The 18,271-nt window shown below is 37.6% G+C and overlaps 2 protein-coding genes across 3 annotated transcripts; one reads left to right on the top strand and one right to left on the bottom strand.

Moving 5' to 3' along the window:
* Window positions 1-279: 279 nt before the first annotated feature.
* On the bottom strand, window positions 280-16,727 carry LOC112052592 (E3 ubiquitin-protein ligase rififylin). Of its 2 annotated transcripts, XR_008250829.1 has the most exons (8): window positions 16,196-16,727; window positions 14,047-14,232; window positions 13,149-13,232; window positions 11,111-11,278; window positions 8,818-8,991; window positions 8,293-8,478; window positions 7,384-8,222; window positions 280-4,914 (listed from the first exon to the last, which is right to left on the bottom strand). XR_008250829.1 is itself a non-coding variant. In XM_052881493.1 (7 exons), exons 1-7 carry the CDS (start codon window positions 16,458-16,460, stop codon window positions 8,047-8,049), a joined length of 1,239 nt encoding a protein of 412 aa, XP_052737453.1. In that variant the 5' UTR covers window positions 16,461-16,727; the 3' UTR covers window positions 280-8,046. The 2 variants fall into 2 exon arrangements, 1 of the variants encoding a protein (XP_052737453.1); XM_052881493.1 differs by having other exon boundaries at window positions 280-8,222.
* LOC128198088 (uncharacterized) lies at window positions 3,707-6,622 on the top strand. The gene is made up of 2 exons (XM_052881496.1): window positions 3,707-3,881; window positions 5,343-6,622. The coding sequence occupies exons 1-2, from the start codon at window positions 3,707-3,709 to the stop codon at window positions 6,062-6,064; spliced, it is 897 nt and encodes a 298-aa protein (XP_052737456.1). The 3' UTR covers window positions 6,065-6,622.
* Window positions 16,728-18,271: the final 1,544 nt, after the last annotated feature.

Here is an 18,271-nt window from a genome sequence, read left to right as displayed (position 1 = left end):
TTATGAGTTTTCATATATTATTAATTTTCTTTTTCTATCGACATATTGCTCTGTTGTATACCGCAGCATGGCATGAATTGTATGAAGGAACGAAGGAAACACTGACAAAGGACAATTTCATTGTAGGTACGTATTAAATTCCTTACAATATGCATACATAAATAGGTATGGTATCTTAATACTATACTCGTCACCACAAATAACTCCTGCATATGAATTGATTGCAAAAACATCTGGATTTAGTACAACAAAGTAGGTAAAGAAAATTGAAACACGATGACGTGGAAACTGTTTTATTTACACTAGTTCCTCCGCGAACAGTTCGCTTCGCACTTAGTCCTCACAATTTATAGCGATTACATTTGATTCATGTGAAGGGCACGTTTATAATTACAAAAGTTCGATGGAATTTAATTAGTTAATAATCTTATCTATGTTAATACAAAAATAGATATAAATCGAAACTCTCCTTTTAGATTCAATATAACAAAATTGAGATCAGTTCGTCAACACTGAATCATTATTATCAAAATTGGAATCAAAATTTATTTTTGAGTTTTACTAAAAAGCATTTATCGTAATTTAAATTCTAATCTTCACACAGCCCAATAATATTACAATGCTAGATATTAACGCGAATATGCTCAAGGGTCTTCACACATTCGGGCAAATTAGAATATGTGTAGACAAATTAGACAGTGGGATTCGCTCGTCGAGCATGTTCGCGCATTGACCGAGCTGAATGCTAACATCACTTAGAGCAGCGATGATATCATTATATTATAACTCGACAGCGTGAGTTTCGAACGCATGTCTATTGCTCTTTATCTAACACTATACTATAGACAAAGACCAGTAGATACGAAATCGAAGCTCACACTATCGAGTTATAAAGACATTATACAGAATGACGCTACAGGGCTGCTATTGAAATATCAATGTAATATTAGATAACAACAGATGAAAAGATTTATGAAATTAAGAGCAGATTGCTCTTTTATATCTCAGTTAACATTTTCAGAGCGAAGATACGTCAAGTTTTTTTAGTTAGTTATTAAATCGACCTGGGACATGACAATGAACGAATCCACATGAGGTTGGTAGGGTTGGTGTGACCGATAAAACATAACTGGCACAAATAATTGGGGTATACAAGCAAAGTTATCTGTATAAAGTTGGGATATAGGCAAAGTCATCTGGAAAAAGTTGGGGATACAGGTAAAGTTATCTGCAAAATTTGGGGATACAGGCAAAGTTATCTGCCGTATGAAGATGCACTTTCTCAAATATCTTTTCATCTTCTTATGCAAAACATCTATTGAATCCGTGCACATAAATGTGATTTAGGCTTTTATCAATTTTTAACTGCCTTCACAACAATTCAAGGTTTTTAATTGTTGTGAAGGCAGTTAATGCCACGCTGCTCCGTATGAGGTTGGCATTCGTTCGTGAACAGATCGCTATCCACTATATCCGTACCACATTAAACACCTAGTTAACTTAACACTTACATACGTCGCTACTCGCTAGTACCTGCGAATTATAGCATTTGCTCTATTTATTTATTTCATGGACTTACAATTTTTTTATTACTCCATACTTGTGAAAATATTTATTACTAACAAATAATTGAGTAAACATACCTATATGAAAAATATCAATCAATAATACAAAATGTGTAATAAATATGTACTCAACTTATATTAAAGTCCATAATCCATATATCAGGAAAGTACTACATAATGCAAAATTAGTGGAAATTGTCTTCCATTTACAACTCCCACGTCAGGTTTTTTGATAAATATGATTTGGGATATTACGCGTTTCCCGTTACCCAAACAGTAGGACAAGTGAGCAAACTAAACACCTTCATCTACAGACATCACTCATCATTTTGCAATAAATAGCGGCAACTAAATTTGTTTCACAGTGAAACCATGTGATTGTCAGTGTAAAATGGATACAACATACATAAAAACAAAATATGACTATGAACGGACGCGCCGGCGCGCCGAGTCGCTGCACACTAGACAGTCAATACTCTACGCTTATTGAAATGCATTCAAGCAAATGATGTCAGCGAAATGATGTCATATTGTGAATCTGTTCTGGGACATTCGTCTGGGACGGTTTGTGTTGAAGCTGAAGTTAAGGAACGTTTTGTTCTTGAACGCGTGCTTTGTTTTGATTATACACCAACGCGCTGTCTGTCAACTGTCAAACGCTTGTCTGCACACCTTAACAATACATCGAAAGTTTAGATGTGGTGATAAGGTGTACAGACGAGCGACTAGTTCTGGAAGTCCGTTTTCCGACTTCCTAAAGTAGACAAACTATACCGAGGGTAGCGTGATAGACAAGAGTGAACTATCCAAATTCAAAGAAATAAATCATGTTCTCGAAATCGTTTTTAGAATAATTAATATTTTTAAGAAAATTAGATATAATAAAACCTAACATATAAATATAAAAATTACACTGGGTTTTTAAAACGTAATATTAATACACAATATGTCGTCACGTAATATAATGGCTTTAATAATGAGCTCTAATAATAATTTAAATAGGCGTAATTTCCGTGGTATTTGGATATGGAGCTAAGCCCATAGTGAATTACATCTAGAAGATCTAATCCTGATCAAATACAACCCAGTTAATTAAATTTCATAATCTAAAACTCAATAAGCCTTGTAAAAATATGATTTAACCTATTAACATACTCAGTAAAAATAATATTATGTACATTAACAATGCCTATTATGATATTACAAACAACTAAATAAGAATGAAGATCAGAATGCGCGTAGTAAAATTGCTAAAGATTTAAAATATTTCTACTCGTAGACTGCTTTTCCTATCCTAGCGCCAAATTAGACAAGTATTATAAAATATTCTGTGGCCTTGGTTATTAAGACTGTAGATATCTTAATAATTGATGAAAAGTATCATGTATATTTGTAGTGTATGTGCAATGAATATAATTATTATTCATCCCAAAAAAGATAGATTTTATGTATGATGGCTAATTTGCAATACTAAGGAATAAATGTTCAGTTGTTTAAAACTGGTAAAAACAATGTCAAGCATCGCTCGGAGCACCTTGTTTATTGAGTTGATATACAAACATAGTTATCCGCAAAAGTTGGGGATACAAGCAAAGTTATCTGCAAAAATAAATTGAATTGAATTGAATTGAAAAAAATTGGGGATACAGGCAAAGTTATCTGTAAAAATTTGGGGATATAGGCAAAGATATCTGCAAAAAGTAGGGGATACAGGTTTAGTTACCTCTAAAAGTTAGTTGGGGATACAGGTAGAGTTATCTGTAAAAAGTTGGAGATATAGGCAAAGTTATCTGCAAAAATTTGGGGATACTGGTAAAGTTACAATCAACATTCACCGACATTTAAAACCCAGAGATCGTAATATTTGGCAAAAATGGTATGCTCTATCGATGCGCAATAAGGGCGCTTTTAGTGTCACGCGGATTTGCTCACGCACGCGGGATTGGCCCGCATGCGTAGCATCCGCAAAGAACAATTTCATATAGGTATCTATTGTAAAGCGTGATAAACGCACGCGGGACGCGGGGCGCTGTGCGGGGCGTCACCCCGGTGCGGGGTATCCGCATGCGTAAGCGCTGCCTACAACTTCAGTGCCCATTTTAGAGTCGAGCGGGGCGCACGCGCCGTATTGTACTACCGAAATGAAAATTGATACAGAACGAGTAATCATTGAAGTTCATCTGCGGCCCGTTTTGTGGGATAAACGCAATGAATTATACAAAAACAGGGACGCGAGGGAGGCTGCATGGAGAGATATTTTGAAGGAATTGGCACCTAACTACGAAAATTTGAGCGAAGAGGAAAGAAAAGTGGCGGGTATGTGTTTGGTTCATTATTTTATTTATACAAGCATCATTACTTTATTAATATAAGCATAATTATTTAATTCACAAATAACATCAAAAACCTTCTAAAACCTTTTGAGTTTAGTTAATTAATTATATATCGGTGTTGCCAGGAGACTTTTCCTTCATTGATAAAGTAATCTGCAAATATATCTCTGATATTACTTGCCGACGTATTACTACTTTCAGTCTGCTGCCTGGGTAGTGGTCCCGTAAAACCATTTGTGACAAATGTATGGCTGACCATGTAGCCATCCCGTTTCCTTATGAAATTGTGAAGTAGACATGCCGTCTTGACTATTGATTGTGCTAGATCTAACTTGACAGTCATGGATCTGTGAAATATTCTAAATTTATTTGACATAATTCCAAAAGTGCATTCTATGTACCTTCTAGCTCTGGACAGACGGTAATTAAATATTTTCTTTTTGTAAGGTAAATTATCACGAGCATAAGGCCGCATCATATGTGATGATAAACCAAATGCCTCATCTCCCACTATCACGAACGGCAACTTTGCTCTTACACTAGATGGATAAGCTACTTCGGGGCAAATAATAGGCAACTCTTGCGGGTCAGGGATACCCAACGTGTTACTTTCCAGTTTCGTATACAATTGACTCCTTCTAAAGATGGTTGAATCGGCGTTGCTTCCACTGGTACCGACATTAATATATGTAAAATTATAATCAGCATCACACATTGCGAGGAGCACTACAGAATAATATTTCTTATAATTAAAATATAGTGATCCACTGTGCGGCGGCCGAATCACTCTTATATGTTTTCCATCAATAGCACCCAAGCAATTAGGAAAATTTGTATATGTGAGAAATCCCTCTGCGATTTCTTTCCATTTGATCCCATTAAGCTGTGGAATACATTCAGACTTTAGTTCAATCCATATTATGTAACAAACTTGTCTTACTATTTCGCTAATTGTTGCAATTCCAATCATATAGGAATAGTGTAGATCAGTGAATGTATTACCAGTTGCCAAATATCTGAAAACAAAAACAATATATTAATAATATGATAACATAATATATTAATAATGCTGACATCAGACATAAGACAGCATGCACCGCTCGAATTTTACTTCAGAAGAAAAATAAATACCCGTGAAAGGGCACGGAAGTAGCTAGCGCTAGAAGTTTTTAATTCGTTTTAACTACAGTACTATAGCTACGTTAGATTTCTATGATTTGCCGAAAATGTTATCATATCCAACTAATATCAGATTTGTACACACGGCCACAGATCAAGCTTCCCAAAACCAGTATAAACAGGACTCATGCGTTGTTTATTATCGTAGACGACTCGCCGCCCGGCGAGGCCCTAGCAAGTTCCGTTTATTGGTACTGGTTTTGGGTAACTTGATCTGAAACTGTGTGTACTTTTGCCACTTACTTATTATATTTTGTCATTTCAGACAAGAAAATACAACAACGCTGGCGAACAGCAAGGGACACTTACCATAAAGACAAGATATCTGAAAAAAATCAGCCATCCGGCTCTGGGAGTAAGAAGAAGAAGAAATATTCTTACTATGACATTTTGACTTTCTTAGACAGTACAACGGAAACTGCTGGAGAAGAGTCACTCTGTGAAGAAATGTCTGGACAAAGTAATTTAGAAACACCTAATGAGTCCACGCAACCAGGTACTTCACGTCAAGAAAGTTCTCAACTAACATCACAACGTAATTTAGAAACACGTAATGAGTCCACGCAACCAGATACTTCACGTCAAGAAAGTTCTCAACTAACATCACAACGTAATTTAGAAACACGTAATGAGTCCACGCAACCAGATACTTCACGTCAAGAAAGTTCTCAACTAACATCACAACGTAATTTAGAAACACGTAATGAGTCCACGCAACCAGATACTTCACGTCAAGAAAGTTCTCAACTAACATCACAACGTAATTTAGAAACACGTAATGAGTCCACGCAACCAGATACTTCACGTCAAGAAAGTTCTCAACTAACATCACAACGTAATTTAGAAACACGTAATGAGTCCACGCAACCAGATACTTCACGTCAAGAAAGTTCTCAACTAACATCACAACGTAATTTAGAAACACGTAATGAGTCCACGCAACCAGATACTTCACGTCAAGAAAGTTCTCACCCAACATCAAAATAAAAACAAGTAAAATCTAAAAAGCAAGCACCATCTGAATTTGAGGCACAGTTATTAGAATGCTTAAAGTCTAATCAACTGGAGCTAGAAAGTGAGGATTTGGCTTTCTTTCAGTCTCTGCAGCCTTCATTAAAAAGATTCACTAGATATCAAAAACTAATGTTCAGAACAAAAGTGTTAAATATAGTTATGGAAATGGAAAGTCAAACACAACCTGCATACTACAGTCCCATACCTACAACAAGTTCTAGTGCTTTTACTGAGCTTGACAGTTTGTCACCGATAAATCAAGATTACCAAACCAATAGTATAATCCAGGATACTTCGAGTCTTAACGACAATGCTATTAGTTCTGCTGCAGTGAATGACAATGAAACTCTTATTTCGACTGAAAGCGGCTTGTTTAATATCACGTCTTATGACGTAATTTATACCCCAGCAACAACATCGTCTACAGGCGAAAGAAATGTCAACGCTCAGGATACAAATTTACAAAGAAATGAATGATGTAAAATTTGATTTTTTAATTTATGAATAAAACTCTTTTTATTAAAATGAGTACGATTAACTTTTTTTCTCCAGTTTCTCATTAATTGTATGTTTAGTCATATGAGTGCGGTTGTACACACGGCACAGATCAAGTTACTCAAATCCAGTATAAGCGGGACTCCGACGGGTTACCTAAGTATGATAATACGCAAGGCGCGAGTTCCATTTATGCTGGTTTTGGGTAACTTGATCTGTGGCCATGTGTACTTTATCAGATAAAAAAAAGGATTGTGTATCCACCTACGTTGAACGTACCAATCCCAAACCAATTAAGGACTTTTTTTGACTTTAAATTACTGTCATGTGCAAACCTATAACTTTTATCTATATTATAATAAGTAGCGTGTGATGAAAGGTAGGAATGATTCCACGTTAATGGTGACATTTTATGAGTAAAATAATCTTATTTTATGAAATTTCAACAATTAATAACCAATGACGCGTTACTTTACGATATTTCAAACAAAAAATCATTATTATACCGTTTATTTAGACTGGATAATTACTAGAACATGTGTTGTATGATGTCTCAATAGTTGACCACGATGGTCAACTACCGAAAAAATCATTGATTTGATTTTTGTTTAACATTTTTGCAGTTGACCAGAGTACATGACAAAATTTTTTTTTGCACATGTAAATTTACACATGACAGTAATTTGAAGTCAAAAAAGTCCTTTACTGGTTTGGGATTGGTACGTTTATCCTACCTGTTCAAATCCCTTTCCACTAAATCATAGCAGGAAATTAAATATTTAAAATTTAAAACTTACCTTAATGTAATAGCGAGCCTCTCAATCGGTTGTATTGTAATCCTTCGTAAACTGCGTTTTTGTAGCTTATTCTCAATTTTACACAACAGTTCATCAAAAGAACGAATGGACATTCGAAAGTAATTTTTAAATTTACGTTCATTATTTTGTAGTTTTCCAAAGTGTGTAACAAACGCCCCAGCAAGAAGCCTATTTTCAAGAAAGGGATCAACATGTACTCTTGTCTTCTTGTTTCGTCGTTTGTAAAGTATGTAAGCGATAGATATTCTTCTGACATTGATCATTTTTGAACACGTCTATACCGTTACGCAGCCCGTAGCAAACTGAAACTCATGCTGCGTATGATCCGCAGCGTGAAATTTTACGCATGCGGTCCAATCCCGCGTGCGTGAGCAAATCCGCGTGACACTAAAAGCGCCCTAACAACTGATTTTATTGATTATTTTTATATATATACCTATCTAATTATAAACAGATAACGAAGATGTCATAATCATGGAAGGACAGTTAGAGATAGAAGCAGAGCAGATAAGAGAATGAAAGGAAGAGTAAAGTAAGAGAATGAAGTCACTATGATCGTATGTCTACTTGGAGATAGGAAACAAATACGATATTTACTGGCGGCAGATGGGGCACTCGGCCAGGCGGGCTGTGGCGCGCGCGCTAGGAGCGGAAGAAGCGCACGGCGCGCACGACGTACTGGCGGCAGATGGGGCACTCGGCCAGCTGCTTGGAGCAGGCGGTGCAGGCGGCGATGTGGCCGCACTCCAGCAGCACGCACTCCAGCGGCGCCGCCATGCAGATCTTGCAGCTGTCCTCTATCGGCAGGTTGTCCATTTCTGAATTTGAGAATATGCCGTTATGCTAGTGTTGAAATTCGAAATCAGCCTAAGACGGAGAAGTACTCACGGTCTTTGTACTGCGCGTGGTCGCGCCACAGCAGCTTGGCGCGCTCCAGCAGGTCGGCGCGCTCCAGGCAGCCGCGGTACTCCACGCGGTTGCGCCACAGCAGCTCCTTCAGCTGCTTGGCGCTCAGCAGCTCCAGCTCCGACATTTGCTTCATGTGCTCCAGCGCTATCGTCTCCGGAGGGCTCTCTGCGAGGGATCACTTGCGACGTTAGGAAATTACATTCTTAAAGTTATCACCCACGACGAGACGTTTGCGGAGAAGTGGTACCAATTTTTTACACGGGTCTCATTTCGGACCATCAACGGACGATAATTTTGGCCGCCTACTAGTGACATCAGTGACTAAATCTCGGAGGATGGCGGCTGCGTCGTATGGGTTGAGTGTACACTCATTTTTACATACAACCGATCAATGTCTTTAAAAACTCTTGTTTTATCAGACAAACGCGAGAAGTTTCACATATTATGCAGTACACAGCAAGTATAAGTAATGTTCTGCCTCTCGGCAGCGCGGCGCGCCCTCACCTGGACTGACATCGGCCGAGTCGGCGCGCTCGGACACGATCTCCTCGTGCAGGCTGATGGTGCCGACGGAGCCGCGGCTGGCGCCCGACGCCGCGGACGCGCTGCGCCGCAGCTCCAGCTCGGACGCGGCGCGCTGCGGCGTGCGCTCGGCCGCCAGCAGCAGCACCTCCGAGTCTGCGGCGAGCGGCCTACGGTTACTGTCGGCACTGTTCACGCGCTGATGTACAGCCTCAGGTGATCAATTATATACCACGCGCTTTCATATTGCAGTCTTTCACATGTACCGCGCGGTATGTATGACTGATTAAACGTGCGACAGATTCTGATATTTGTCATCTCAACCTAGCGTTAGCTAAAGCCCAATAAGACTATATTAAGGAGAGATAGCATGATCTGAGCGATTTTCCATAATGGAGTGAACACAATCTCTACGTTGGTACTTGTTGATTGTTATTTACTGGTGGTTATGAGCATTCCGAATAGATTACCAAAAAGCGTTTGACTCCATACTCCATTCATCAATATGGGAAGCTCTGTACTCGCAAAATGTAGAGGCCAAATACATAAGAGTGATAAAAAACATTTATAAAAACAACACCAGTAGAGTAAGGCTAGAGTCAACAGGAACCCCTATTCCAATTAAAAGAGGAACCAGACAAGGGGACCCGCTGTCACCAACGATTTTCATTGCAGTACTAGAGACCGTTATAAACAAGTTAAACTGGAATACGATGGGCTTAAATATAAACGGAAATTATATAAACCATTTGAGATTCGCTGACGATCTAGTCTTGCTCTCTGAAAACAGTCTAGAGCTAGAGCATATGATATACACGCTGCAACAATCGAGTCGACAGTCTGGCCTAGAAATCAACTTCAAAAAAACAAAATTGATGACAAATGCATTAAGAAATGAAATTAAAGTTGAAAATAAAATGAAATTAAAGTTAATAATAGAGTTTGTCGATTCGTACATTTATCTGGGCAAGCAACTCTCTTTTGATAATAAAAGTAACGAGCAAGAAATTGAAAGAAGGATAAAAGGGACATGGAAGAAATATTGGAGCCTTAAAGAAATTTTCAAAAGTCAAATGCCAACAAAAATTAAGAGAAATGTCATGAACACCTGTCTCTTACCGTCTCTCACATACGCCTGTCAAACATGGAAATTCACGCGAAATGTCAAGAACAAAATAAATTCATGCCAACGGAGCATGGAAAGAAGTATGATGAAAATCCGAAAAATTCAAAAAATTCGCAACTCTACTATAAAAGAAAAAACAGGAGTAATAGACGCACTAAACTATTCTATGAGATTGAAATGGAGATGGGCGGGCCATGTAGCAAGAATGAATGACGATAGATGGACTTCTCGGCTAACGGCATGGACAGGGCCTGTGGGTGCTAGAAAAAGAGGAAGACCTAGAAGTAGATGGGCAGACGACATTGAAAGGACGGCTGGAAAACAGTGGAGGAAAAAAGCCACAGATAGAGAGTACTGGTCATCTCTGGAGGAGGCCTTCACCCTCAAATAGAGGGGTTCGCACTAAATTTTTTAAAATTTTATAAATAAGTATTAAAGTAACAAAAATTTAAAAATTGTAATTTATTTTTATAAATTTTATTAACCTAACTGTACACATTATCCACTATAAGATCACTATGTATATGTGCTTACTTATGTGCGAAATAAAAGGCTTTTTATTTTATTATTTTATTATGAGCATTCCGATATGAAAACTTTACATATGTGAATGTATAACATTGAACCAATATTACAATAACTATTTTTTGATTGGTATTTTAAGCTTTAGATATATTTGATATATGATTTCAGATTAGTAAATGACACTTGAAAGTAGAAAACACATTCACATGATCCTTTGTTTCTAATATATACCTCTAAAAGCATTTAATGTTTAATGCGATATTAACATGTATTGTACACACGATATATGAGTTTCAGCAAGTTATCGAAGCAAGGCATCTGTAAAGGATGTTAAACACGACACCGCCAGGCTGATACCTATCAGAGCTGCATAATGTTGTTATTGTGCGCTCCGGGACGCTCATGAATAGATATAAAGCGTATACATGAATAAATACGAAGTTTCAAAATAACTTGAGAAGGTTATTACAGATCAATCTTTTCACTGTCATTGTAAGGTCAATTCTTTTCATGGCAAGTTTATTATATGGGAAAATGGCAGCTGAGTAGGCGTTTTTTTTTATTTATCTAATTCTACAAAGAAAATCTATAGAATGGAAGTAAGGAAGTACGGCACTGACTCACCGTTGGGCAGCGGGTCGGCGGGGCGGAGCACAAACTCCCAGCCGGTGTCGGCGAGGTCCTCGATCTCGTAGCAGTCCGTGGTGTCGACCTGCACCAGCTCTATGCGGCTGGGCGCCGTCGCCGCCGCGCTCGGCTCGGGCATGGACACGCGGACGTCGCGCTCGCCCCCTAACAACATATCGATGAAACTTGCTCAAGTCATACCCCCTAAGCTAAGAAAACCCCTAACGATACTGTACAATACAATATTCAGTACAATTGAAATATAAATATTTCTTTCTTTCTACTAAAAGGTAGATTATTATGATATACAAATATCTTCTATAATAGTAAAGTAAATACAGAAAACAGCTATTTATTTCCTTTTCCTGAAGTACCTGAGTTTCCCGGTAGTTACCCAGAGGTAGAATTAAGAGATAAGAGCGCTAAACGGCTGAAAAACTTCTTAGAAATTGATTCACATACATCATATTAAAACAAACTTCAAACACCTTATTCACAGATCAAAATTATTGTGTCTAAAAATTTTCGATTTTGATTTTTTTCAAAGCAGCTGGTTTTTGAAAGTCCTGAGGCAATTTTTCCAAGGAGTGTACCCGCACGAAAGTAAAATAAATGTAACCTACAAAAAATACTGCTAAAGATCAATATTTAAGGATTTCTAGCAAAGGGAAGCACAACTTTTCGAAAAAACGAAATACAGCTTTTTTCGAAACAATAGTAGCTAGACCATAGGTGCTTCATCACAAAGGAAGATTGAGCTAAGCTTTTGAGAACTTTTGTTGAGATCTTTTATCTGCATAAACAGCCTTAAATCAATGTGTAGATCTTGCAAGTGTCGACCAGTATGAAATCAAGAAATAGGTATTAATTTTTAGTATATCAGTACCCCTTAAAATTGCAGACATGGCACATGACACTGGCTAGTTCCGACCTCTAGACGGCTCGCGAAACCTCTGATTTATGCGATTGACGCGGCTCCAGATGCGTATGTTTAAGCAATATCATTCATAAGGGAGCAGTGACGTGACACTTGAAGTAGGTACTCCACACACACATGAATCAGGGGATTTTTAGTATCATACTCGTAGAACCATTTTGATGACGCACAATTTCATACGGCGATCATGTTTAGGATACCTTGATTGATTCAAAAAGGCATACCTATACCAACACTAATATTATAAAGAGGAAAGGTTTGTATTTTTGTATCTCACAAATAAACTGGTAAACTACCAGGAGCTCTTTGAATAAGTTTCACCAATAGAAAGCTACATTACAAGGGAGTGGAAACTAGGCAGGTGAAACGGCAAAGGTTGTGCCAGTTGTTCATAAAGTAATAGCTAAGTTCATACAATTTTATCTAGGTGACGAGAGCATTGTGTTAAAATGTATTACTGTTACATGTCTATTATAAACATAAAACTGTAAGCAGAGGTACTGAGGCATAAAGCCTTGATAACTCCCCATATATAAGGCCACACTTGACAATGAGAGGTCATTTATCTTTTTAGAATTTAAGAACAAACTAGTCAACTAGTGGGTTGTTGGTTCTATATGAGAATCATATAGCACCAAAACAAAATTTTTGTTATAAAGTACAAACAGTAAGATTTCTACTTTTTTTTAGCAATCTACTGATTTTTAACCCCCTACGCAAAAAGAGGCGTGTTATAAGTACATGCCTGTTTGTCTGTCTGTCAGTCTGTCTGTGGCATAGCTCCCGAACGGATGAAGCAATTTCAATTTAGTTTTTTTTGTATTATTGAATTATGGGTGAGTGTTCTTAGACATGTTTGATGAAAATCGGTTGATCCATTCAAAAGTTGTGGGCGGCGAAAATGGGAAAGAATAACTGAATGTCTGCAAATATACTCGAGTGGGGGACTCAAATGAAAGCCCACTGAAAGAGAATATTGATGAGTTGATCGAGAGTGTAATAATGAATAATTTCATGACTTTTGGGGGATTTACAAAATTTTAAATTTATAACTTTTCTGTAATATAACATGCTCATGAAACGTGACTGCATCCTCACCCGGAGTAGGCGTGAACCGTCGGTCGGGAATGTCGGACGAGTCGTCGGCCGGCGGGTGCACATGTGTGGTGTTGTGGCAGCTACCTACAAAATACTTTAACATTACATACCTGTCAATTTCAATCCTTACTTATTGGGTGGAGTAGTCCCTTCTAAGGACTGATCACCCTTCTGGCGCCACCATCATTATCACTGTTGTTCAGCTAAGTAGCAAGTCAAACCTAAGAGCTCAGACTTACTGTGCTACACAACAATGCCTACCATAGACATATTATGGTAACTAACTATGTCTATCAAAAGTTAATGTTTCAATTTCTTTTATTCATTAAGTCAAGGTTAATGACGCAATTATATTATATCCACTTCCATGTACACAAATTTAATTAAAACTTTGAAAAAATGCTTATCTAATACCACGTCTTATTTCTATTCCGTTTTGTGACAAACAAAAACATTAACAATTATTCATAGAAGTTTTCGCTTAAGTGCTGAGTCAAGGGTTGGATACAGAAGACAGCACTTGAGATAAAGGTGCATATTGTGAGGAAGTTCCTCATTCTGTAGCCGTGACCAACGGTTACTTGGGCACTCAAATGTCCAGCAGCAGGAGGGTTGAGGTTTTTTTACAAATTTTTTATTGTTTTATTAACAATGTTAAAAATTAAAAAAGGATAAATAAATAAATGAGAGTAATAACAAATTCAAATCAGAATAGTAGATTTTGTGTTTTAGCATGTTTTAGTTGAAAAAAATAAAAATCCTTAGATTAAATTAAATTCATTTGAAAATTGAACTTATCTGTGGGTAGTGACTACCACTGATCTGACAACTGTATAGTTTTTAGCATCCTGTCTTGTGTACAGAGAGAGTACTTCCATGAAGTGTGATCATGCCTTACTTCTGCAAGTGGTGTTGTTGGGCTGCGAGGAGTTGGGCGCGCGCAGGTCGAAGGCGGACGTGATGAACTCGTTGATGTTGGTGGTGATGCCCTTGAGCGCGGTGAAGGGGCCGGAGCGCGAGCCGCGCCGCCGGTACGCCGCGCTGTTCACGTGCGACACGCACAGGCTCACCAGCTCCTCCTTCTCTGGAAGTTGGGGTTTGGTTGAATAAGTCAAAGACACATTATAGTACTCCAGCCTAGCAACTAAATATTTATTCACAACAATGCAATTTAAACCATGGCTGCTATTCATGACGAGACAGACAAAACTATGAAAATAGCAATATAGTTCTATATTTACAATATGGGTCAATTTTAAAATTGCTGGCAGAAAAAGTGTCACTAAATTTTGAATTCTTGAAAAAAAAAAATTGTTTGATTTAAGTGTAGAGGTCAATAATGTGACATACACAAATCATTTTTAATGTAAATTCATGGTTGGCTGCAATCTTTTGTGTTTATTTTCAGGATTTTACATGTTTAAATCTAAAGTGAGAAGAATATTAAGCAACTCTGTTACCATCATACATTTATTCATAGTTAAATAACAAATCAACATTACTTATATATTTACTCTCTAATTTAACACATGGAATTACAGTATTTATTCTGTTAAACGTCATTTTCTGCTAAATGGAATGTTTTTCCAGTATCATCAAAATACTTCATGAATTATATCGTCACATCACTTAATTCTTTGCCAAAGCAAATGTATTCAATTTATGAACAGGAAAATTTTACAAGAACATATGGAACGGTAGTTTTAAACAAGTACTCTTAGTATTTGTCTAATTTACATTTTAACATAAAGGTGTGAGGGTTATACAACAACCGCAGGACAAAATCTTAAACAATCATGGATGATGAGCCAAGTTACGTTATGGGTCCCAGTGACAGCTACACACTGATTGGTGTGCACACTTAAGATAACAATAATGTGTCATTGAACTTGATGTAAACATTCAGCCATTACTTAATAGACAAGATAGAAACCAAATCTGATCAGCAAAATTAATTTTAGGGCACGTCGTAGATACCCTCGCAAACAATGCAACACACTAGAACTGTTTTTGGAGCCTATTCTACTATACCTAGGCTACGTAAATTATATAACGCACTTAGTCGGTCTATAGATATCCACATAGACTCACCAAGGACATATCGCAAGTTAGTTTTACTAGATTTAATAAACTAATTTTTCTTTTTGTTTATACCAATTTCATTTTATTTTTTGTATTATATATTATATTCAAATAGTAGTTATAGAATGTTTCTTTTTTTTGTTAATGTAAAATGTATTTTTCTTATGTAAACTGATTTTATGTAATTGTTAATTTATTTTAATATTACGGAAATGAGCATGCTGTGTCTACCTTCATTTGATTGTGCAGAGCCTTGTGTTTGTGTTTTTTAGATTGTAATAGTATAAATGCTGTAACAGTCACTGGTGGACCAAATAAATAAATTAATTAATTAATCAGTTGGCTATCTAGATACTCATGAAACTGTAATACTGAAGTGTATAATCAAGTTTTCTACTGCATTTACAAGAATAGCTTCTCTTTGGATTTAGCGGGAAAATTGTGTTCAACTATTTCAATTAAGTATTATATTGTTATCTCTAAGTGTCTAATAACACTTACCTAAATACTTTAAAAATTAAATATCTTTTCTCTACTTAAAACATTGCACCAGATTACTTGCGTGCACACACAGTGGTTTATATGAAAAAAGATTCAAATTCAGATTCATATCATAAAAAGTTTAGTAAAAACATAAATAAGGTATTAACTTTTACACCTAAACTACATAGATTGTTATCAATCTAATAAACTAATCATTGGATTGGTAATATCCAAAGCAGGAAAACCAATTTTGATAAACATCCAATAAATAGTGCATAGTTGGCATGTTTACCATATTTTTTCAATAATTTTACAACTGCAGTCAAAGGTTACAATGATAAGATTTTCTCAAAACAATTAGCCAATGGTACATCCACAATCTATTATCATTTTGAACAGTCACTATAAAGGAGAGTTCTAGATTGCACTATCAAACAACTAGAGCAGTGTTACTGTCTTAAATAGGATTAGTTGGCACTCACCCACACATCCTCGAGTGGAGACGTTCTGTCGCTGCAGGAAGTACTGCAGGTCGCGCACCTTCAGGTGTGCGATGTACTGGCGCGCCAGCGGGCGGGTGGTGAGGACGCGGCAGGCGGCGCACATGCTGCCGCCGCCGCGCCGCAGGCAGCCGCTGCAGTAGTAGCGCTCGCACTCCGAGCACGCCCGCTTGCGCTTGAACACGCTGAACTGGACCGCACAGCTCTCGCAGGGCATCTTACTGCGCTCGCGTCCGACCACTATCATGGGGCATACTCCACTGCCGACCACCAAACAGCCGTACGTTCTCGCGAGCTACTGCTCGTCCGCCCGAGTCACGACAACCGTCTCACATACACGCAATACATCGCAAATATTATTCGACAGTTCTATTTACGAATTCCTGCTACGATTTTTTTTTCTTACTTTTGTACTGTTTGATGGCGAAACGAAATCCAATGAAAAAACCAAAACATCACAAAACGACGGCCATCACATCATATAAATGACAAATCTATTTAATCTGTGGTGACAACCACAGACTAATAGATACTGTGTCAACCTTCATTTGTGGTGTCAACTGACGGATAAGATAACAAAAGTAACCACCGTTCTTTACTCTATGAATTGACATCTGTCACAATTTTTTCTCGGAGGATACGTTGTTTTAAGATCTATGATGAAGATAAACTGACGGCGAGGCGGTAGATCAAAGAGTAAATTAATATAATGCGGTAGATCAATATATTAGACTAAATCAAAATCATATACTCTTTATTTTAGAATTTAAACTATCGTGAGTGTTATTCATATTAAATGATTATGAAACACGGCTAAAACTCACGTGATATTACGTCGTCGAAACTAGTCGGGCATACTCCGACGTAATATCACGTGAGTTTTAGCAGTGTTTCATAATCATTTAATATACTCTTTAATTAAACACATTGAAGACTACTTACTTACAAACCGAGCAATAATAATTGATTTTTCACACTCAGAAAGTTCATAGGTTGCACTTGCACCAAATCATCATAATCAGGAATATTGGCTCAGTAATCACTGATTAAGCATTACTCGACGTGTGCTCGAATTAAGTTAGTAGCTGATTATGTAAACTCCAGTAATAAATATTGTCTTAAAATATTATAATGTTACCTACGCAATTAGGTTATCCCTTTACTTTTGAAATAGTGAGAGCAATTACTAGGTATATATTAACATCAGGCGTTTTGTAAAATTTTCGTGCTAATAAGTAATTACCTATTTATTACCAACCAACAGCCTTGGGTTTTCTCATTGTGTTACTAGGTACTCTGGCAGCTGGTGACTAACTTGTACCAAGAGCACAACTGCCGCTCTTGTATCAATATATTAGTTAAATGTCGTCTTACTTGTCGAGTGAAGATGACCCACACAGCAAAACTCAAAAGCTCGCAAGTTGGGTACGGGACTCAATACTCCTTACGCTGGCAAGTCCTCGTGGGGAAACTTAGCTATGTTTCAGGCTAAAAGTGTGGGCATGGTTTCGAATTTACATACATCTCTGCGTGATCGAATCAGATGTGAGGAGATCCACAGAAGAACTAAAGTCACCGAGATAGCTCAACGTGTCGCGAAGCTGAAGTGACAATGGGCAGGGCACAGAGTTCGAAGAGCCGATGGCCGTTGGGATCCCTGGTGGTGCTGGAATGGTGATCCCGCACTAGAAAGCGCAGTGTTGGTCGACCGGCATCAAGCGAGTCGCAGTTCGCTGGATGCAGGTAGCTCAGTATCGTGATGTTTGGAAGTCCCTACAAAAGGCCTATGTCCTGCAGTGGACGTCCATCTGCTGACATGATGATGATGATTTTTGTCGGGCAGTGACTTGAGATCCAGTTCGATTAATGTTTAATCTGCCTATATTAGATTTATCGCATACTACTAAATAGGTGCGAATGTGAGTTTGTATGTAAAGCTTTCACACCTAAATCATCAAACGAATTTTAAAAACTCTTACTCCACTGGAACTGTACCTACTTTAAGAGCGAGTAAGACCTTAGAGTAGATTTTATTCCCGTATTCCCACGTAAATGAGA

Source organism: Bicyclus anynana, chromosome 5, assembly GCF_947172395.1.
Source record: "Bicyclus anynana chromosome 5, ilBicAnyn1.1, whole genome shotgun sequence".
Taxonomy (NCBI): domain Eukaryota; kingdom Metazoa; phylum Arthropoda; class Insecta; order Lepidoptera; family Nymphalidae; genus Bicyclus; species Bicyclus anynana.
Note: the sequence above shows the minus strand (reverse complement) of the source record. Positions and strands in the feature narration are given on the sequence as shown.

What these genes read in the sequence shown, in the direction of transcription:
- LOC128198088 (XM_052881496.1), top strand. Translation starts at nt 3,707, where the DNA reads ATGAAAATTGATACAGAACGAGTAATCATTGAAGTTCATCTGCGGCCC. An exon ending in AGAGGAAAGAAAAGTGGCGG is followed by an intron (nt 3,882 to 5,342) that starts GTATGTGTTTGG and finishes TTGTCATTTCAG; the next exon opens with ACAAGAAAATACAACAACGC.
- LOC112052592 (XM_052881493.1), bottom strand. Translation starts at nt 16,460, where the DNA reads ATGATAGTGGTCGGACGCGAGCGCAGTAAGATGCCCTGCGAGAGCTGT. An exon ending in CTCCACTCGAGGATGTGTGG is followed by an intron (nt 14,233 to 16,195) that starts GTGAGTGCCAAC and finishes CCCAACTTCCAG; the next exon opens with AGAAGGAGGAGCTGGTGAGC. An exon ending in CAACAACACCACTTGCAGAA is followed by an intron (nt 13,233 to 14,046) that starts GTAAGGCATGAT and finishes AGTATTTTGTAG; the next exon opens with GTAGCTGCCACAACACCACA.